At 39.3% G+C, this 23219-nt stretch overlaps 1 protein-coding gene across 1 annotated transcript in view; it reads right to left on the bottom strand.

Annotated features, from left to right (window-relative positions):
- Window positions 1–23219, bottom strand: part of osbpl10a (oxysterol binding protein-like 10a) — a 100273-nt gene that overhangs the window by 76034 nt on the left and 1020 nt on the right. The window contains exon 2 of the mRNA XM_026155847.1: window positions 6583–6758. Coding sequence (XP_026011632.1) covers window positions 6583–6758 — 176 coding nt within the window. The remainder of the gene's footprint in view (window positions 1–6582; window positions 6759–23219) is intronic.

Raw genomic sequence — 23219 nt, 5'->3', positions numbered from 1 at the left:
GTGATTACAGGCTAACTTTAGATACAATTGCTTTTTCTTGCTTCACACTACTGCACCTCACGATTTTTTTTTTTTTTTTTTTTGCACCAAGCAGTTCATTTTAATCTCCTACGCTGATCAGAAAAGAGGAATTTGATGTCATCTTTAAACAGAGTAAGAACGTCCAATTAAGGCAAAAGTCACACATATTCTGAGATAAAAGTTACTATGTGAAAGTGAACAGTGGCTGTTAATAAAGACAAAAGACTGAGTGCTCCCCAATTATTGGCACATTTTAATGATTTTTGTTCCTTAATGATCGCACCCTTAAAGGACTGCAACAGATGTAATCCTTTCCTTTCTTACTTCGCCGTAGACGAGTAGCAGAGTAAAAGTTTACTTCAGTGAAAGTAGAAAAGCTGATCATGTAGTCTGTGTTTTTAAACACCCACCAAAGAAGTTTAAACCAAAGCCAAAGAAAAAAATATCAATGATGTGAATCTTCTGTTCCACCCCCATCCCAAAGATGCTCTATTGGGAGCGAGATAACCTTGGAGGTCATTTGACAACACTGTAAAACATGTTCAAGAAAACAGTTTGAGAGTATTTGAGTGTTGTGATGTGGTGCGTTATCCTGTTGGAAGAAGCCATCAAAGGATGTGGCTTAAACACCACTAAGGGTACTAAGAGCCCTGAAGAAGATATCCCCCAAACATCATTACATCATCATCATCACCAGCCTGAGCTGTTGATGTAAGGCTCTTTCATGTGGTCAAAGGAGCTTGCAAAGAAAAGCGTCTGGACTTCTTTAAGTTGCTTGAAGACGTTTCACCTCTCATCCGAGAAGCTTCTTCAGTTCTATCTTAACAGTCCAAACATCACAATGGCCAATTAGATTTTTTCCCTGCTACCAAGAGCCATTCTGCACATACTCCTATATAAACCCATCAAACCTAACAGCAAATTAAACACATTTACAGCCTGGTACAAAAACCACTTTTGGCCTATGAATGTAATTTGTCTTATGTCAACTCTCAGTTGTATAGCAGATGAACTTCCTTACCCATTCAAACGGTATTAAGACTTAAGGTTATGTGTGATTAGGGGCCTGTGATCCTCAGGTCAGAGCATTTTTTTCCTCCTTGCGCTCACAACACTCATTTCAAAACAGTTCAACTTTTTGAAGGCTCAACTTTTTGCTGCGACTGCAGCAATCAATCACAAAGAGGTTTCTGGTGCCACACTCACTTAGCCAGCAACCAATCACCAACAACCTGTATGTATCCGAGATCCAAGTTTTAAGTAAGTGGCATTATGATATCATTTTATTTATGTTCTTAGCAACAAACATCATACAGTCTACTAACTCATACGGGGGAAAAGTTGCATCAGAGGTTTCAAAATAATACTCCACAATCCTCTGAGTGGAGTCATGCACAGCCTGTGCACTTTTTAAATGCAGTCAACAGTCTTTACACATTTGACATATTTTACACACTTTTCGTTAGCATATGGTCTAAATCAAACAATAACTAACAACAATTTGTCCACAGGGAAGCAAATCAGTAAACACCCAATTACCATTCAGTGAAATTTATGCTGAATATGTACAACAGCCAAAACCGTCCACAGCTAACAGGGGCCATCCTGAGAAGCCATACAAGTCTTACAAATACTAATCAGACAATAACTCTTGATGATGGCTTTAAAACATTGTGCTTTAATTATACAGCTGCACAATCAAAACTGTGCCAGGCATCCTAATAAGCCAGTTTGTACCCAGCTCACAAAAACCTGACCCTTTCATTGGCTTCGCGTCTCTGAGTCTTCATATGATAAATAGCTTAATTTTTCATCTCAGTGTTCAGACATGATTAAATTCAAATCGCTCTTCACCTTTGCTCAGCAACAAAACATGCGGCCCATGTGTCCTTATATCCGACAACGGAAGGACGAAGCCGCTTCAGTTTAGAGGCAGAAAACTCTCAGGCTACTGTATAGCCGTGTGAGAAATGCTACAGATTATGTGTATCCAGCATCTTCTTACAGCAGCTAGGGAAAAGGCAAGTCGTTCAAAGCTATCCTGTGAAGAGATATCATCATGAGAATAAAGGTGGCATTTACAGCTCTGGACTTGGACTATTGGTGGACTTATACACTGCTTATCAGCTAAACCAGAAAGACTGAAAAATGACTCCCGACTGAACCTTAAAGTTCCCCCAACCCGCATCCAAGTAGGTTTCAGGGGTTCCCATGGTAACCAATATCCAGAACTGAGTATACCAGCCAATCTTAACTTCACAGACTACTAAAAAGCTAATTTGAGCCACTTTGTGCCCTGCTGGTTGAGCAAAGTGAGCTTTTGCAAGTACAAATTTTACTCTTTTGTGGCTAATTTTTAAAATATAATTTAATTTAGCAAACATTTTTAAGGATATCTTTGTTGCTGACCCCAACAACAATACCATCCTCTAACGCATTTGTTTAGTTTGGGGTGTTGGCACCAGTCGAGACAGGATTGCAGTTTTTTTGGCAAGCATCTGAATGAGTCACTGGAAATAGAAACACCTCTTCTGTGAGTTACAAAGTCCAACTTCTTCTTCACTGTGGTATTATTGTTTCCTTTTAGCTTGATTCACTGGATCACAGAGTTATTCAGAGAATATAGGCCAAGTTACTCTGATATCCTCCCCCTCAAGACTGTAAGGGGACATTCCAGCAGCTCAAGTGGAGCAACAATGAAAAAGGAGTCTCTCTTATTTAAGTGGATACAGGTCACTGAAAGCCCAGGCCTTTAGCACAGTAACCACCTTAAGGATCATGTTGCGGCAATACTTCTTAAAGAAACATTTCACCTTTGTGTAAATTCACTTATTGAATGGCCATAGAAACATAATTTCTTATCTGGATTAGGCACACGTGCATGCCGACTTATTTGCATGAAAAATAATGACTATATATAGATGCAACATCACAGTTCAAATAAAAATTGGTTTTAAATTATATTTAAAATGAACAATGATGATTACCTAAGTTCCATCTATTCATCCATCCATTCGCTACCGCTTATCCTTTTCAGGGTCGCGGGGGGTGCTGGAGCCAATCCCAGCTGTCATAGGGCGAGAGGCGGGGTACACCCTGGACAGGTCGCCAGTCTGTCGCAGGGCTAACACACAGGGACAGACAACCATTCATACTCACATTCACTCGCACATTCACACCTAGTGGCAATTTGGATTATCCAATTAACCTATCCCCACAAACTGCATGTCTTTGGACGGTGGGAGGAAGCCGGAGTACCCGGAGGGAACCCACGCAAACACGGGGAGAACATGCAAACTCCACACAGAAAGACCCCGGCCTGATGGTGGAATTGAACTCAGGACCTTCTTGCTATGCGGCAACAGTGCTAACCACCGTGCCGCCCTTACCTAAGTTGATTTTTTTTATTTATATAGCCACTATTAAGTTTGATCCTGTGGGCTGTGTATGTCATATCTCGATATAATCATAAAAAACATAAATGTTTCCATGATAAAATAGTGTCAATAGCAATATCTATGACATGATAATGCTACGTGTTTACGCTCCCTAGCCAGCACAACAATACAAGACCAGTCATGTCTGAGAGCGAGAGCAGCAGTGCCACCCTGTAATGACTATTTAGTACCTAAGGAGTTATCAGAGGTAAGATCTCCAATAAAGCATAGTATTTTGCAATGTGAACAAGAAAACTAACTAACTAACTAAGGTGGAAAGGATATACTTGAGGCAAAAAATACAGAAAGGGAAAAAAAGCTATTAAGGAACCCAAGGAGGACAGAGTAGGTGAAGGATTGTTGGAGCACTCGTTAATATATCACAGGAACAGTGTGACGAGGTGGATGGAAATCCACTTTACACAGTCTGACCCAACATACTACCATCCCAGGTAGAAAATAGAAAAGAAAGTTTCAATTTTATTATGTGACAACATTGTGCAACTGAAGAGTTACAAGGTTACTTTAGCTTGTGTTAAACTCTAATGTTAAATGGTTACTTTCTGCTTTTACTTAAAGGTTTCATTGAAAAACACAAGCTAGGCTACTTTTATGCTTACACTGGCTGTGGCACCTTGTGGCAAAAGATTCATACTTTCAGTTAAGCAGTCTGTAAATCAGTGACAGTAGCTCATTGATGAAAGATGGATTTTGTTTCCACTATGAAATCCTACTGTCTGTTGCAATCACCAGTAAAACCTTGTTCTTTCTGTATATTTCCTTGAAATACCGTGACGTAATTTTTTTTTGAGGCCATATCACCCACCCCTACTGTGGACAGTCGTTTTTAATATCCACAGCACTTTCCAGAGGTGTCTGACACCATTATTATATGTTTACAGTGTAAATAACAGAGTGCACTCTAAGAATGAGAGTGAGTCTCCTATTGACTGTAAATAAATGAATGATAAGTAACTTAACAAATTGAAACTCTTTCCCTTCAACCCAAACTGGTCACTGCAGATGTCTGCGAGAGGTTTCTTCCTATTAAGAGAGTTTTTCCTTCCCACTGTCGCCAAGACCATGCTTATAGGGGTGTCATCCTAATCTCTGGGATTTTTATCTCGATTATTTTAGGGTCAAGTCTTTATAATCGAAAAGGGAGTGACAGTTGTTGTGATTTGGCACTATATAAAGAAAACTGAACTACATTTAATTGAATTGATATAAAATGGCAATGTTGTGTTTTATTATCCACAAAGCTCAATGTCCATGTGGATGACACCAAATTAATACGGACTAAATAAATGTCCATCAAAGTCTAAAGACTTTAAATGATTTATTGTGTCCAAATCTGTTCATGACTTCACACTTATATAGTTTCTAGACAATCAACTAAAGACTTATATAATTTCTAGTCTTAAGTGTTGAACAGATTTAGTAAAAAGTCTGAGAAAAAAGCAACATCAGGTCATACTGGAACTTCTGTAGACAGCACTGCTATCGATGAAATGAATCAATAAATAATGGAACTGAAACTGTTTACTTTACTTACCAACACTAGAACTGAGGGTCATTCTGATCTCTTGGCATTTTAAAACATATGTAACTCTGTTAAATTAAAACTCTGCCATCTCACGACTTTCCCTGAAACGGGTTTATTGATCATATAATGAACTTTGGAGTGTGTGGGATAAAAAAGAAAAAAGAATTATGACAACTTAGACATCGGGTGTCATTCTGACCCAATAGAAATTCATGTAAAACAGCAATTGCAGAATGCCGGGTTGCCTAGCAACGCACTTGTTTGGACACATTGTGATGTGATGGCAGCTTTAACATGAGCCAGATATAGCTAGATGATATTGATAAATAAATATATAGGGAACTGTAGTTGGATAAATGATGAATAATTACCGCCGCGCTGAAAGGGTCATGCCTGGGATGTTGAGCCAGGTCAGAGCGGAGGAGTGTGTGATGGAGCGCGTGGAGAACTGTAGCTGAACCGAGCAGAAAGCCCAGCATGCGGGGAATTAATCAGAGCAAATAAAGAGTGAAATCCAGAGCAGAACAGCTGAATCAGACATGTTTCATGCCTGGGGAGCAGAGCAGAGTCTGGTGGGCGGAGGCAGATGAGGATGTTGTGTTGTACTTTTACAATAACTGATTTAGTGCACAGTGTATCTTTCTTTTTCTTTAGCCAACTGTGGGCAATGACCTGTTCAATCTGTGTCACAGAGAGCACTTTGTTTTTTATTTTTTTATACCTTCTTTATTTTAGCTAAACTAATACAGCCCATTATCCAAAACTCATTTTTAACTCTGTTTTTCTTCTACAATAATTAAATGATTTAGATCTATTATTGTGTTGCTCGGTATAATCTTTATTTATTAGTGAATTCCAGTACACACTTTAACTTTATATTCTGTAATGAAAAGATATAAATGTTTTGTTAAACTAGAACTAAAAACTAAAACCCCAATTTTTCAAAGTATAAAAAGCTTTTTTTTTGTTTTGTTTTAATTCACAAATTAACTTCTTGAAGAACTTACTTCTTTGCACACAACTGCTGTTGTTGCAGGATTGAGTCAAAAAGCCACCAGCCCACAGGAATCCATGGCAGTTCTAGTGCTAAATAAACACATCGCTCTTATTTCATGTCATGGTTTTTGTCACGTCGCGAATGTAAATCCAAGATTCCTCGTCTCTTATCTGTTTCTTGACCTCTTACAACTACTGAATGAAACACTGATTCAGATCAGATCTGACTCGCTGATAAATGCAGTTATTTCCACTGACTACTCATCTCTCTGTGTGGACGTGAGCAGGTAGTGTTCAGGAGGTCATCTATCTAGTGTTGCTAAAAATAAAATGCTCAGGCTTGAACCAAAACAATGAAGTAATACAAATCAAATAAGCAGAAAAATGTCCTCGAAAGTCTTTGCTCTTTAAAGAAAAACACTGCAGCTCGAATTTATGAGCCATCTATAAGCCGCTATTCATCCCGCCGCTGCTAGTATCTACACCGCACTTCACAGGAATCCAAAGTAAAACACACACACACCCTCTCACTGTTTGTTCTCTGCCGTATACGGGCAGCCTGAGGCCAGCGTGAGGACATACCTCTGAGTTTATACAGCTCTCCATTGACGGCGTTTACGATGAACATGTGCGGAGCCTCGTCGCTCGTTGTCACCGAGGCGCCGATCAGAGGCAGCGAGCCACGGGGCTTCTGGCTCTTCCCCTGCTCATTGACAAAGTACTGCAGCTGTCCCAGCTCTGGATCCAACACAAAATACCTGCACAGGAGGAAAAGGCAGAGAGAGAGAGAATGAAGTTAAGAAAGTAATGAACCAGGGAAAAGACCGGGGAACGGGAAATGGAAGAAGCACCGTGACCGTTATCATCATCATTTTGTTTTATGCTCTCATTATCTTGTTTACTGGTAAAAACTTTTTTTATATATTCCTGCTGCACAAACTTTGTGCAGGATGTGGAAGAGAATAGGAAAACAAGGCGGGGGACATGAATGTATGTGAAATGGAGCAAAAAGAGAGCTGCCGTAATAACACTCAACACCCTTAACATATCTCACCTCCCATGTAATGATGCCTGCAGGATATTATTCACCACATCTCTCTTCAGGCAGCACTCGTGAACAAAAAATTAAAAAAAATAAAAAGAACAGCCCTTCATTTACATTAACGCCTGCTTTCAGCACCATCAAGCCGGCAAGCTTGATTCCAAATTACTCATGGTAGCAATTAGCGCGGTCATCTTGTGCAGAACCCACAGCCCGAGGCGTGGAAATTAAACCCCACATTTTCTCCTTTGTGATTAATGAATCGCATTCAATCACTGGGTAATTGAATCCCTCATCGCTGGCTGGAAGATGCAAAGCCAGTCAGGCAAACAGAGGCAGAGACATTTCATTTCCTGTGGCCGGAAAGGATCGCGTATGACATTCAAGAAGCTGGTCCGTCGGCTCTGCTTAACACTTTGTTCTGGTTCTGCAGTTCAGCACAGACCACAATGGCACTGGGTGGCTATGGCTGACCTTTTCATGTTTTTGCACAGAGGCCTGAGGCAATAGCGGTTGTCTTTGTCTTGTGTTCATGTTCAGAGGCGCCCTGTATCATCCTCCTTTCCCTGAGATTCAACCTGTATATTAAAAAAAAACTAAACATAAAACTCTCCATGCACCATTACTGGAGCTGCAGTATTGATCAGCAAACCTAAGTGGACCTATTATGCTCATTTCCAGCTCCATATTTGTATTAATGGACTCAACTAGAGTAGATCTGCATGATCTGCAGTTCAAAATAATCTGATTTCATCCTACATTGGGCTGTGGCACATCGCCATCAAGTTTATCTCAGTTTTAGCTCCCGTTCCCAGTCCACTCTCCTTTCAAGCAATCTTTCATCAGACTGGCTGCCCTTGCAAACAGAAAGTTTGAACATCAGCTGGATTTTAATGATCAGGGATAAAAGCTACTTTCGGCTGCTCTGTTTTTGTGCTTTTAGAACAGAGTGCCTTTATTTGTCACTGTACGGCGTACAACAACATTTCTAGTGAGGCCAAAAGAAGTGACAGTCAGCATGTGGGAGGAAACCGGTAAAACCCAGATGAATGCATCGGAGGAAGAACTCGAGGAAAGTGCCGCCCATGTGCAAATCAAACATATGGACTTATTCTGGATTTTTAAACAAAGATTGAGCAAAGAAGAGAGCTGATTACCAAGTTACTGCCCATTTCAGAGTGAGCAAAGAAAATAACAGAATCCATCACAAACTTTATGGGCTGCTGGTACTGGTTAGGTACTGGAGTGCAGGTATGACACAACGTTTTTTAAATGACACCGCTGTACCCAAATCTACAAGAACTCTTATGTCACAGAAGACTCTGACTGCTGTCTCACATTCAAAACACTTGTAACAGTACAGCAGTCAACAGGTATTTGTATCCAAGTAACGTGGACTAGACTGCAATGCGAAGAGTTCAGTTTTTAAGGTGCATGCAACATTTTTAACGAAAGATATTTATCAGGCTGTCTGCGCCACGCTCCCCTTTTGCAGCAATAAAAACAAGTGACATGAGAAGAAGAGACTGAGAACTTACCAATGCATTGTGAGTTAAGCATCATGGAAATGTTGAATTATCATGGTGTCTCTGATGATATCCCCTCTTTGTGACATCATGCAGATCAGGACAAAAAAAAACTTTTTTTTAAACGTGGAACTGTCTGAAGCCTGAGCTTTGGGTTCATATTGATTACTTGTACATACACTCACTGACGCTTTATTGGAAACTTTGGCCATTTTATATAAACATCTACCATTGTAACAAGTTTTGACTTAACAGGTCTCAGCAGATAATTCATGACTTCGCAAAGGGGTGCAATTATTTTTCCACGTGGGGCTAGGAAGGTTTGGAAATTTTTTCTCTATATGAATCTTAAATAGAACTTTAAGGCGCCATCTATCCATTCCATGTCACATGTATCTTTTGGGTGTCTCAGAAAAGCTGTTTACTTCATGTTTCAAACACTGGCACCGTTTCCTATTTTCTTCATAACAGGTTATATTCTTATTACCTGTTATGAATCTGTATCCCCCACAGTTTAATGGAAACGCATCAACTTCCTTTACCAATGTATCTGCATCATTATTTAATTAAAAAGGTGAAAATATGAGCCCCCATTGTTGCCCATCAGGTTAAGCTCGTGATCAGTTTTTTTTAAGCATTTGCAGAAACCCGGGTTCAAATCCACCCTGAGGCCATTAACTGCATGTCTTTCCCAGCTTTCACTACTCACCTAAATAAAGGATAAAAAGGTATAAAGAAAAGAACATAACCATCAGTTTCCTAGGACTATGCAGGCCTTTTAGATGATTAGGAAAAGCTGAGATGAGATGCTAGCTCTCATATCAGATCTATGATATATTAGCGCAGAACACCAAAGGATCATTTCTCTAATGACTAAAGAAAAAAAAAAAAAAAAAAAAAAAAAAAAATGTTCATTACCACAATAAACCAACATCTGCTGAACAGACACTGCTTTCCATTTATCATTACACCCTATTGATGTGTGATCCTCAAACATATGCTGGCTCCTAGTTAAGCAGAAAGTCATTCAAACTGTGCGACACGCAAACAGAAATGCGTCGAATCAATCTTTGTCAACTGACTAAACATTACGTTTGAAACATGACTCACACATGAGTCCAGTGAACTCAAAACTGTGCCTGTTTAAACTAAATAAAGTTGGTCAAGTCATGAAGTAATCTATTGATTTTTTTTTTTTTTGCTTGAGGGGTTATTTTTATTGACAAAAATGTTGATAGAAACAGTGAGGCCAGCAAGTGTTGCACAAATCAGATTTTCATTGTTGTTTTTCTGTCACATCTCTGCAGCTACACTGGGAAACTGGGTTTTCCATATATTTCCAGCCTCTTTCTTCCATTTGCATCATGGTCATTCTGATTGGTTCCCAGCTTTCAAGGAGGTGGGTCGTGACTAATACAAGCATGTCAGAGGGGGCAACGGAAGGAGGGGGGTGGGGGTGTATGAATGCGTAAAAGCAGCAAATGAATGCAAAGAGCACCTTTTTGTTGAGACCCTGATGGACAGTGAATGGCAACCCTCCTTCCTGGATGCATTTTAGGCTTTTTTCATGCTGCCTGCATCTGTTCATTAATCTAAAAGAGCTCAAAACAAAGCAGTTTGAGTTTATGGCTGGAGGCACGGACACCAGGTCAAGCTCTAACTAACAAATGAAATGAGGGATGCTGAATAATGTAATGTTTTACAAGCTGCCTTAAAAAGATATTAAAATACTCGCACTTCAGGTGAGTCATGACAAAGTTTCCCTTGAAAGCAAAACAAGCATGTGTGTGACGTAACAAGCAAAGCACACTGACGCGAAGGCTGATTTAAAATCTTGAGATAAACTGGAGCAGCGTATTCAAAAACCACTGCTTTAACAGTGCATATATCATAATTTCCTAACTCATTAGCTGCTTGAGCTGCTAACTTCTCCATCCTTCACAGGATGCATTTTTCCCCATGAACCCTCTCAGCTCCAGCGAGCACACGGGGAACGCTGCCGTCTGAAAATTGATCCTTGCTCACAGTCTTGTCCCCTTCCATCAGGAGGGCTGGAGATTTATGCCGACCGCAGCCATCCAGGGAACAATCTGCCTGCATCACTTTATATCCAGGGCTGTCTTCGTCGGCCTCACGCGCTGCATGTTGAGCTCACAGCAGTGTATCAAGTCTTATCCCCTGTGCAGTCAGCAGAATGGAGGCATTCACTGTTGACCCCCTCCAGGCAGTCTTCGCTTGTCCAGCTAAACCACATTGCAGACTTTTGATATGATGAATGGCGCCAGAAAGCAAAGTCCGGGCTTTCGTGGGCTCTCTCTGCTGATAAGCCGATACCGACCTGCAGGGCCAGAGTCTTGGCCCACAGAGACCTTTTCGCCTTTGGACGCAAGAGGCTGCAGCAGCCCGCCGACCAAATGAAAAGATGATTAGTTTGGCTGCAGTAAAATCTAAGACAGTAAATCTAATTTCCAACTAGTATCAAACTTGATTCATGAACAATATTTTACAGTACCTTAGTATCTAAAATGCAGGCTGTGCATATGGCTCACAATCTGTTATGTGGGCTTTTGTCACTTTCCAGTTGATAAATGAAACTGTAGGGCTTCAAAAGACACCCAACATCATGATTAAAAAAGAAAAAAGAAAGAAAAATGTGTCCTGGAAAAAACAGATTGGAAGGTGCTGAAAGAAATTTATGAGAATAAGGCTCACACAGAGTAGGGCTGAACGATTATGGAAAATAATCTAATTGCGATTTTTTGCCCCAATATTGCGATTGCGATGCGATATGCGATTATTTTTTAAGGTCTTTGTCTTCTGTATTATTAAACAAAGACAAGCAATACATCATATAGTATGGCCAATACTATATTACATTAATTTTAAACTGTTCTTTCCTGGAAGACAGACCTCTGTTATGATGACATGAGGTGATGCATGAATTGATGACTGACATTTTTATTTAACTTCTTCAATCACAACAGTATATTTGAACATACACAATAGTTTATTTTTAGCTTACAAACATCTGAGCATAAAGTGCTGACAAGGAACCCTGGTGTAAACATTAAAATGAAAGTCAGTACAATGTGCAGATTGCAGAAATATACATAAAAAAAATCAGTGGCTTTACCACACTCAGTTTTTCGACATCTGTGAACTACTAGACAGTCATTCAATTAAAAAATAATATTAAATAAATAAAACTAATAAATAAAAAATACACACATCTTACTGATCTCTGCAGTCAGTAACATTACACATAAAGTGCAAACATAATAGCAATTGTATAAACACACACACAAACACGCCTTTAAAATTTAAAGGCGTGAAATTGGACGGTCTAGTTCTGATTAGCGTCACCGCTGTCTCGGTGGAGTTTATTAAACTCGGCTGTCTGCTTCTTGCTATCTAAAATATAACCAGACACTGGTGTAAATTCTCGACTGTCTCATACTTCTGTTTAATAAGTTTTCTGTTTGACGTTTAGTCAGCTGTGTGAAAACCAAGGAGGAACCCACCCGGGGGATTAATAAAGTTTTATTTTATCTAATCTAATAACCTTAATCTCAGCCAAACCGATTTACTCACGAACAAACAAAACACTGAAAAAAGCCCAACAATAACATTTTTAGGTTGTCTAAGTGACTTATATATTACGTTTAACCCGAGCAGCGAAACTCCGCGGTGATCTGAAAATGATGTGCCGGGAGTTGTGCCGTTCTCGGCCGCATCAGTAACCCTCGAGCTCCCGGCTAGCTGTCGAGCTGGTGGGTAGCAGACGCCTCTGAAAACGTCGAAGCACTTTTGCAAATATGGGATATCTTGATAAACCGAGCAGATATTTGATGTTTACACAACTACTTTCTCGCCTGAAAATATGTTAAAAGTTTATTTTGTGACCCAGAAAGATTAGTATGGCTGGGCCGCGCTATGAATTCTGGGATATGATAGTAATTTGGACAGCCTTCGGCACGTCGCTGTGACGTAATCGGTCTACAAATGCGGCCTCAGGAGGATGCAGCCCATGAATTTGGACATGTCCAGAGTATAATCGCAGCCTTTGCAGTTAGAAAATTGCACTTGATCATGTCGCGATATTATCGCAAATGCGATATATCGTTCAGCCCTAACACAGAGATACAACATGGGCACTAAATGCATGGTGACCAAGCAGAACAGGAAGTTGAATATGCTCAGTAATATGTGCTAATGCATGATGAATGTGAATGCCTTTGTTACTCAGTTTAGATATTACAGTACCCTGGGGTGGGATTCTTTGTTGGCAAAGACATTCAATACCTTTAATGGACAAATCAATTCACTCAATGCAATCATGAAACAAATCACCATCTGCAGTCGATTTTGTTATCCGCCCTTAAAATATCAGAGAACGTGTCATCACGTAGGGTTTTATTGCTTCTAAATATACCACAGCTGTTTATTTTAAACCTTTATACATACTTGAATTAGAATTCATGTTCAAACTTTCTATCTCTAGAAACCTGTACGTGCACTCAGGAGCAGACATCTGTAACAACATAGAGCCCGCTATAAATCACCACCATAACAATATTTGCACTTTAAAAAGAGCTTAGTCAAGCACATTTGTCCACATCAACAGAAACACTATCATTTCCTAATGGATTTAACAATTGTGCTGCAGGAAATGGCTTGTCAGCAGGATTTACATCTCCTCGCTGCTCTTTTGGCAGTTAATTCTCAAATATGCTTGGAGGGACGTCAGAGTAGTGAATCACACTGATTATTGGCAGGAAAAGGGGGATCAATAAGAGAGTGATTGGCAACTATCAGGGAGATTACATGCTGCTGGCATTTTATTTTCCTGTAACATCATGAGAAGATCTTGACACTGCTGTGGCCAAATAAATTATACTCAATCATTTCATTAGGTACACCTTGCTAGTACTGGTTAGGAGCCACTTTTGCTTTCAGAGATGCTTTGATTCTTTGTGGTACAGATTCAACAAGTTACTGGCAACATTTCTTAGAGATTTTGGTTCACATTGAGATGGTAGCATCACACTGTTGCTGCAGATTTGTTGGCTACATAACCATGATGAAAATCTCCTGTTTCACCACATCCCAAACATCCTCTACTCAAAGCACCACCCATAGTTGTTCATACCAAGCAGGATGGTTTCATGCTGTCATCAGAATCATCTTTTTTCCCATGTTATTTATGCCAAATTCTGATCCTCGTCCAAATGTCTCAGGACAAATCATGACTCATCAGAACCAGACAACGTTTTTCCAATTTCCCATTGTCCATTTTGATGAGGTCATTGTGAATTGTAGTTTTCTGTTCTTAGTTTGCGGGCGTGGCACCCAGTGTGGTCTTCTGCTGCTGTAGTCCATCTGCTTCAAGGTCCAAACCTTGCTTGAAGCAATCTATCCAAACCTCTCTAAAAATCACTAGATATATATTTTTTTTTATTATTTCGGGATGATTGTGCAGGAAAATCCAATCCCAACAGATCAGTAGCTTCTGAAAAACTCGCACTAGCCCAGCTGGCAGCAACATCCATGCCACATTCAGTGACTCAAATCTCCTTTCCTCTCCTTTCTGATACTCAGTGTGACGTTGAGCAGGTCATCCTAACCATACCTAGATCCACAAATGCATGGACTTGATTTGCTGATAAATCATGTTTTAACATGCAACTAAATAGATGTATGTAATAAAGTAGCTGGTGAGTGTAAGCTCATCATTCACAATCTCTTAACTCTTGTTTGCTTCCACAAACGTATCATCATAATAAAACTTTACCATCTGACGTTTTTAAACATCTAAACATTTCAGGCTGTACTTTTTGACCAGCTGCCATGTCAGGGACATGGAATAGTTTCACAAGTGGGGGCAATGAAACTATTAAAAGGCTTTGTTAAAACCAGATGTTATTTTAAGCATTCCTAAAAGTATACAAGAAAACTACACACAAGAAAACCAAACAAGATATGAAGGAAAGGGGAAATGCAAAATGCTAACTCATTTCCCTTTCCCCTGCACTCTAATATCAAAGCTGGCCTTACAAAAAACAGAAAATTAGAACAGAAACCCAAGAAACAGCAAAAAGACAGGAGATACAGCCATTAAACAGACAGAAATATATCAACATGAAGCCAAGCTAATGCCTGCAGTTTTCTTCCCCTTTTCAGACACAGAAACACCCACCAGAGCTGCACCACCCCGACTCACAGCTTTGATCAAAGAAGCACAGCAGAGCTCCTTTTCCACTGAGTGCAAGTGCAAAGAAATTATTTGTTCATCACAGTACATCCCCCACCCTGCAGAGCACTTACGAAGACATGGATATAACATCTACACAACGCTCACAGCTTCTTATACAGGAAGACGGTCTAAAATGGAAATTGAGAAAGAGCTATAAATGGTATGAATTGTGTGATTGGCACACACTTCATACATATGCCGATAACCAAATTACAAAGAATTAAGTTAGATATCTGCTCCATGGAATGATGAATGTTACAACTGATTTACAGCAGCAGAAGGTGACGTTGTTTTTCCATTTTTTTTAAAGTGTGTCGTCAACATTCGTCCCCCTGGAAACTAGCCGTGCGCTACAATCCACAATCAAAAGCTCACATTTCTACTTTTAAAATGACAAAAAGCATGTCCACTAGCGTGAAATGATCACACAGTAACCACTTGCAGGTAATGCATGACTTCAAAATGCAGACAGAAAAAGCTGCGAGAGGTAAACCAGGCCTCACAGATGGTACTTATGTGTCTGTAATAAATAAGCTGAGTATTTTCCTATCATTGCAGACATGCTAAATATGTTCCGAGTGTCTTTAAGTGGGAACACTTCACTGTGGCAAACTGATTGTTTAGTCTGAGAGGCCGGAGAATGCATAATGTCAACCTATTAATTCTCAAATGGACTCTCGTGGCTTCTAGGGCAGCATTAAGAAGGAGATGAGTTCTCGTATGTGTGTGTTTGTCTGCACATTCAAAGGCTTCCTGACCAATCAGACTTCTGCACCTTTAAGTTTTAGTCATAGTCTCATTTCTACACAGAGCTGTTTGAGAATTAAGACTTGATTTAAGGATTTTTATAATGATTGTGTTCTTTTTTTCCTCCCATCCACTATATTCTTTACCAACTATCCACTCCTTTTCAGCGTGATAAGGATATAAAAGGCTTTAAAATAGTTACTGATTTACAAGCCATAGTCAAGGTCAAATTTGTTTATACAGCACATTTAAAACAGCAAAATATAGGCCAATTCAACTTAACACTAAAATCCAGGAAAACAGAACACAATACACAACATTAAAAGACAAAAATTTATTAAAATAAAATAGGATTTAAAATCTGAGCCAAGCAGATGTGCAGAGTTAGATCATTCCATATATTTAGTGCAAACATTTATATTTTGATCACCTCTCTGTTTTAATCTCATTTGAGGAATGTGTTAGAGCAACTGGTTACATGACCTCAGAGTTGTTACAGGTGTGTGAATGTGAAGCAGCTCAGACAGATAGGAAGTCAATCTGCAAATGATTGACAAATCATCAGATGCACAGAAAAAACATAAGCACACACAACTAGAATAAACTCTAAAAACCTGTTACCCTTTATTCTCTCTTCTAAATAAGTTTGACTGTGCTCTGTGTTTGTTACAAAACCTGTCTGACAACACTTCCTCTTATGCATGCGAACACAACATACACCGTGTATGATAATCAACTGTTGAATAACAAGCAGCTTGCAAACAACACTTCCTCTATTAATCTTTGTGACACTGTGCAAAGTTTGCATCTGGGACATACGAAGGATAGATGGCATATTAATGATCTCCTTCATATTCAGCCACACTTTTTGTCAGTGCATGTAAGGACTTTTGTTGATATTAAAATGATTGTGCTACTTGGTTTCCTTAAATATAAAAACATCCCAAAGTTATCTTAAATACACTTCAGAGAGGGAGACCATTCCAACTGTAACACAGTAATAATCAGGGTGTAGGCCTGTTGCCAGTCCACCTATTTTATAGCCTCATAAGTTTCCAACTAACTTTAGCATATTGGCCATCAACATATGAGAAGTTAACCCATAGATGATAATGAAACATTTTCTGGGCACTTTGTCAATATCGCAGTAGGTAATTAATTAGGAAGTTGGATCAGCTGTCGTCAGAGAAACTGGCCTTTTTTCCCTCCACTTTATTGTTTGACATTTAAACTCAGCATTCTTCCTCTGGCTGTATTGAAATTTCTTACCAGCATTGTATTGACGGGAAAGCAACACGCTATCTGAGGAACTATATCAAAGACCTTTGTATGCAAACACTGATAGCAACGTCAACGTCAGACATTGTCAGAGCGAACAAATGTTGTCAATAAATAAAATGTTTCAGTCGAGAAGTATGGACTTGCTTTGTAAGACAAAAATGTACATTTATTATTTCAAAATAAGCACTAAAAAGTTACCGCCGAGCATAGAAGCCAATTCAAGCTGCCACTATGGGTTCAAAATGTAAAGAGTACCCAACCCTAACTCCCACAGCTGCAGTCAATTTAGAATCACCAGCTAACTTAAGATGCATATGTTTAGGTTGTGGGAGGAAACACACGCAGGCAGCTAGAGAAAACACTTTGAACCATGTGATTTTTCTTTCATTTTTTTGAGAAACATAACTGATCCTTTATAACTGAGGTCATCTGAGAGGAAACTAGAAATGCCTCGCCCTCTTTGGAGTGTAGAAGACGTGGCTTGTGATGTTTTTGTCTTTTCTTTTTCTTTCATGTGAGATTGTGTAACGATCGGTGGCGCTTGATAATTAAAAAAATTAAACAGAGGAGTAAGTACTGCTCTTGTGTGTTGACTTTTGCCTTTGCATTTTTCACACGTATAACACAGATGCGTGTGCTTACGCTGGTGGGAGGAGCTTATGACAGAGACAAGACTTGCTGAAAGAAGGCTGTTTTTTCTTGGGGGTTTTTGGCTTTCCAGAATTCTGCAGTTTCAATGCTTATAATACTGAAACTCTTGTTAACAACCCCATCTGTTTATTGGTTTTGTATACACTGCCTTAGACCATTTATTCTTATTAACCACTTTTTTATGATACGCATTTCAATTAATCTCTACAGCACCTTCAGGCAAACTTTGAGCTCATTTGCTCTGTTGCACATTAAACTTCTTCCCTTCCAAAATCTTTCCTTTCATCAGTTCATCTGGGTATAAATGTGTCACTAGCTTTCCCATAATGGCACATTATTAAAGTCACACTGCCATTATTACAACAGTGTTATAATAAATGATTATTACTATATTACACTGACTGTGACTGTCATCAATGCTTAGGTATAAAGGGTTTGAATCATTTACTATCCTTACAAGTATAGCACACATTTCATATGTGCATATATAAACAAAACTGACTACTTAGCACATTTTCTTCACACAAACGCACACAGCACCTACTCAACATAACGGTACTTCACGCTGACACATGGCCGCCCACACAGTGGCAGAATTAGCTCCACTCAGGTCTCCTGCCCACCAAGACACGGCCTGCCAAACATGCACACACACACACACACTTTGTGTTCCTCCACGTGATGAAACGTGACTGACAATGTAATTACTCAAACAATGTCTTCCACCGGGGCACGGCCTCTCCTCCTTCAAACGTTTCTATTTTTACGCTGCGGGCACTTACGGATATTAACTGTGAGCTGAACACAACCTGAGGAAGGATGGAGCATCTGATCGTCTTCCTTCACAGGTATAAAAGAAACGGGTCATTTTAAAATCTGGTCCGGCTGCAAAAAGCCTTTCATTTTTATTTTAACCTAGCTGATTTATATTTCTCTACAGGCCCCCTCCCATAGTAAACCTCTAATAATATATATATATAATATAAATCTTTATCCCAGGTGACAGCAAATGCTTTCCTGAGCTCAGAGAAAGATAGAGAACTACAGCATAGGGTGTAAAAATCACTTACTGTGAAGAAATATGAACAAAGGCTCAAAACACAACAGTGAACCCACCATTCAGTCCTGATTCATTTCAAAACTAAATAATCTTGAAATTAAATAAATAAATAAAACGTTGCTGTAGCAGAATGACATTTTTACTAAAGATATTCTAAAGAAATAATCTTGCTGGAATAGATTATTTTAAAAATAATTACATTGGCTGCAATGGTTTCTGCTTTAAAAGCTTTAAAACGAGCTAAAAATAGAAATACCATAAACAATAACAAAAGTAATGCTTTCTGACCTTCATGTTGACATATTATCAACATTACAGTTTTTCAGGGGTGGGGTGGGGGAGTTTGTTGTTTTTGTTTTGTTTTGCTTTAATGAAAGGACTACAAGTACTTCCAGTTAATTGTTTCAGTGTTCCTGGGTTTGTGACATATTGGCCTTTCACAGCACAACACATTAAAATAAGCCATCAAGGGTGAAAACTCCGGTCAATGCAAGATTTACAGAATAATTATGAATGTCAACCCATGGATCACCCATGTTTTCCTCTTCATGGGTGATCCAATCAAACTTAAGAGTGCAAAAGGTTTAACATGGCAGATTTCAATTGTACTTTAAGCACTCTTTGGATAACTCTGCAATTTAAGCTAAATATTAATATTTAATATTAAATCATCTCAAAATGCAATTGCATATAATGCTGTAAAAAAAAAAAGAAGAAGAAAAAGAATAAATGAATATTCCACTACAGCAGATTCCTTTGAAAAACTGCTATCTGTTGGTGCATCCTCCAGTGAGTCACCCCTCTTTTACCCATACCTGCAAATCTCTGCACAGAGCTCACAGCAATCATGTTCATTTACTTTATTTACTGATATCTGCAGTAAAAGTTCAGAGTTTAAGAGTCAAGAAACGTGCCTGTAAGACCAAGTGTGGCTTCTCTGCCAGCAGCGACACCATTAGCTGCAAAGCCAACAAACCTAAGTGCACATAATAATTTCTTGATACTAAGAGTTTGCAACTGCAGGATGTCACAGACGGCAGCTGCAAAGCTGAACCACAGTTCAAGGATTTTAAACAACAAGTTGCAGATCCCACCTTTGTGGGGAATTCTCATGGAGACGATGCATAAGTGCTCCATATGACTGTTTCTATCATTTCTTTCTCCTGTAAAACTCCCCTTTTCATTGTCTCTGTTTTTTACACCGAAACAGGTGCCTGGTGACGCAATGAAATGTGGGAATGGATCAGATCCTGATCATCCCCTTCGCAGTGTTATCTCTACAGTCACAGAAGCACAAGTACTGAAAGTGAAAGTCGATTTGCTCCTGGCAGATTGCACCGTGTTCCACACCATCCATAAACGGACTCCCTACATCCAGAAGATTACATTTCCCTGAGAACATTAAGACAGTGTCTGCTGATTTGTTCTTACTTCAGCATGGTGTTTACAGTGCTTACATTTATTAGAGCACCACACAATGTAAGGTTCATGTCACAGCTGCCATAAATTAAAAGCACTGGTAATTACCAAAATATTTTTTTATGTTTCTGTAATGGTTAATCCACCAGCATGCACAAGCTCTTTAATCCAAATGACAGTTTTAATGCTAAAATATAGTTCTTGTTGTTATCCATGAATTTTCTAATTTACTGTTTGACAAAAACAAAAGCATAAAAAAAAGGCATGCACAGCATTCTTTTTTGGATTAGACACTAAATTAAAGTTATTTACTTCCATTCATGAGCAGAAAAATTTGTCTTACTAGTTGAATGTTGCACTTGATTAATTTCTGGATTCTCAGTGACAACTTTCGTCTTTTATTAAGAGAGTGCACTAAAATTCCTAAATCCACATCCAGAACTCTAAAACTTTATTACTTCTAGCCCCAGCTCTGGAAACACATTCTTAATTTAAAGTTATCCTACAAGCAAACAGAGGATCAAACAGTCCTTCTTGGTAGTGATAATAAGATGACTCCAGGAATCACCTTAATTCACTTATATAGCTTTAACTGAATTTCAGGTAGAGATAATCATCACTGCTTTGATTAGTCACATCGTGGCAGTGTTCTGTACGTGAAAAAAACAAAAACAGAGCAAAGCAAAGTCTGATTGCTAAACTCTTTTCCTCCTTCAAGAGCCAAAAAATACAATTTAAAAATTATGAATTTGAATTCAAATGAAACTACTTTGTACATTTTGTCATCATTACTAATGTTAGGGCTATGAGCAGTAGCAATAAGCCTACTGACCCATGTTAGTATAGTTTCAAAGACAATCTAAATGGAAACTAAAAGCCATCTCAGCTCCAGGCTATGTTTTCAAGATGTTTTAGTCGCTGCTCCCCGTCTGTGCTGAAACACTCTTTCAGCTTGAGGTCTTGGCGCTTGCTCAAGTCAATGAAGTTAAAGGATTCTCTCCTGCGAAGCTACACCTTTACCCTATAGGCACTTTGAAATTGACACTGGACAGGCAGCATCACCCACAAAGGCCAAACCAATTTGGTAATGCCCTTTCGTCTGTACAAAGATCAGAAATCAGCACACCCGTGCACATGGCAGACCGTACTATTTGATTAAAACGCGCTTCACAGGCTACATGTGACAAATCCCACGAGAACATCACGCACATTTAAGGCTTCCTTTAATCAGTGCCACCTCGCTTTGATCGCTCTGAAATGAAGGTTTGTCTCGCTGTCCCACAAGTGTTCCTGCGGGTACGTATCAAGATGCAGTTCGTTGCATCGTCTGTCAGTTTGATGGGAGAGCAGGGACGAGTCAGTCTTTCCTCCGCCTTCCTACACCGCCCCTCAACACAAACAAACCCCACACAACGTGAGCTTCCCTCTCCTCTGCAGCAGTGCCACTGTACACAATGGGATGCTCCAAGTCGCTTAGTTCTTCTTTACCCACACACAAAACTAATTGCACTGCCAAACGCAGAGATCCTGCATAATTCATGTTAGCTGTTCGGACCGCGGGGGGAAGAAAAACAAGAATGAAAAGAAAGTCCAACCCAGGGGAAGATGTTTCACATGTGACTCACATTGACTTAAAATTAAAAACACAGCTTCTCATAAAAACCTCTCTCTGTATTTGTCTGTGTCTGAGATGAGGAAATCGGACAGGGCGGCGTGATGGCATATAAATTCTGGATGAGGTACAGGCACTTTTTGAGAATTGCACTGCTGTGAAGATGTTATATACTTCATTACAAGAGTGCCTGCACTGATTCAGGAGCAGCGGAATTACAGATTGTCACAGTATATGGGAATAATATCAGTACAGATCAGCAACTGCAAAAACCTGTACAGACGGGCAGGCGTAAGTGTACAGTGTGTCCACAGTTTCAGGAAACACAAACACTTTGTGGCAGCAGGGTCTCATTCTTGCGCATTAGCCACTTTTCATTGTCCTTTCTAATCTTTTTTAATGTCAGCAAGACTTCATTTTGTCCACCTTGACCTTTGTGTTATCCACATTTTATTAGCCAAACACCAGTTGGTTAAAACAAAGTAACAATGATTGTTAGTTAGTCGTTTGGCACTTTCCCGTTAATCAAACTGCATGATATCTGATTGGCTTCAGTTTCAGTCCTATTCAGTTGTAGTGAAGGCCACAGAGCTGCTAAAGGTGGAGACCTGCACAAGCTGGAGGAAAATACTAGAAACTATGGCTGAATTAATTCGATTTTTCTGGGGAAAATAAATAAGAGTGTGCTGATGGCGTTGTGCTACCTGGTATAGCGTGTCGTCTATTAATGTGAAGGTCGGTTGTTTGACCCCTGGCACCAACCTGCATGTCAAAGTATTGTTGGGTAAGATACCGAAGCCCAGTTTTCCCCTGACCCAATGTTAGGTTAAAGTGCTTAGTCATAGAAAAGCACTTGTATAAATGATTTAATAGGTGAATGACACTTTCAGTTGTCAAATTGAGAAGAAAAACACCATCTAAGCACCTTTTATTAGTTAGTTTAGTAGCCGTTTCTCTTATAACTGGATGTGTAGTGGCAAAAGTTTAAGAACCACTGCTGTAATCAGTCGTGTTGTTTGAAGCGCACTTATAACATGTAATAAAAATGAAGGCTAATGTTTACCGCCAACTTAACCATTCAGTACTCTGCCACAACATAAGGATGGCTCCCTATGTTATGTCATGCTGAGAAGAGGCCCTGATACAAACTCATGAAACACTGAAGACACTTCATCTCTCAGCTGGCTTGGGAATGCCTTGGGTTCCCCTCCAGAAGAGATGGAAGAGTATCTCTGCTCAGATTGCTGCCCCCACAACCCAGACCCACATAAGTAGCAGAAAACAGATGGATGGCTAACTTTTTTTTTTTTTTAAATAAACCAATATCTTTAATGAGATCGATAGTTAAGAATTTAAGAGGGCTATTTTAAAGGGGGAACAATTAATCTGGTAGCTCTAAAATGTATTGACAGATGATGAATCAGCACCAACTTTGACAAATGATTAATTACTTTGGCATTTTCCAATTCCATCATTGTTTTCAGTTGAGTAATCTCTAATCCTAATTTAATTTATACATTTTTTAAATTATTGCTCAAGTGTTCCAAAATAGTTTAAAACTTTTACTCTGAGTTCTGAGAATGCAAGTTAGGAAACCAGGCTTTCAAAACCCCCAAAGATATTAACTT

This window comes from Astatotilapia calliptera, chromosome 22 (assembly GCF_900246225.1).
Source record: "Astatotilapia calliptera chromosome 22, fAstCal1.2, whole genome shotgun sequence".
Lineage (NCBI taxonomy): Eukaryota > Metazoa > Chordata > Actinopteri > Cichliformes > Cichlidae > Astatotilapia > Astatotilapia calliptera.
Note: the sequence above shows the minus strand (reverse complement) of the source record. Positions and strands in the feature narration are given on the sequence as shown.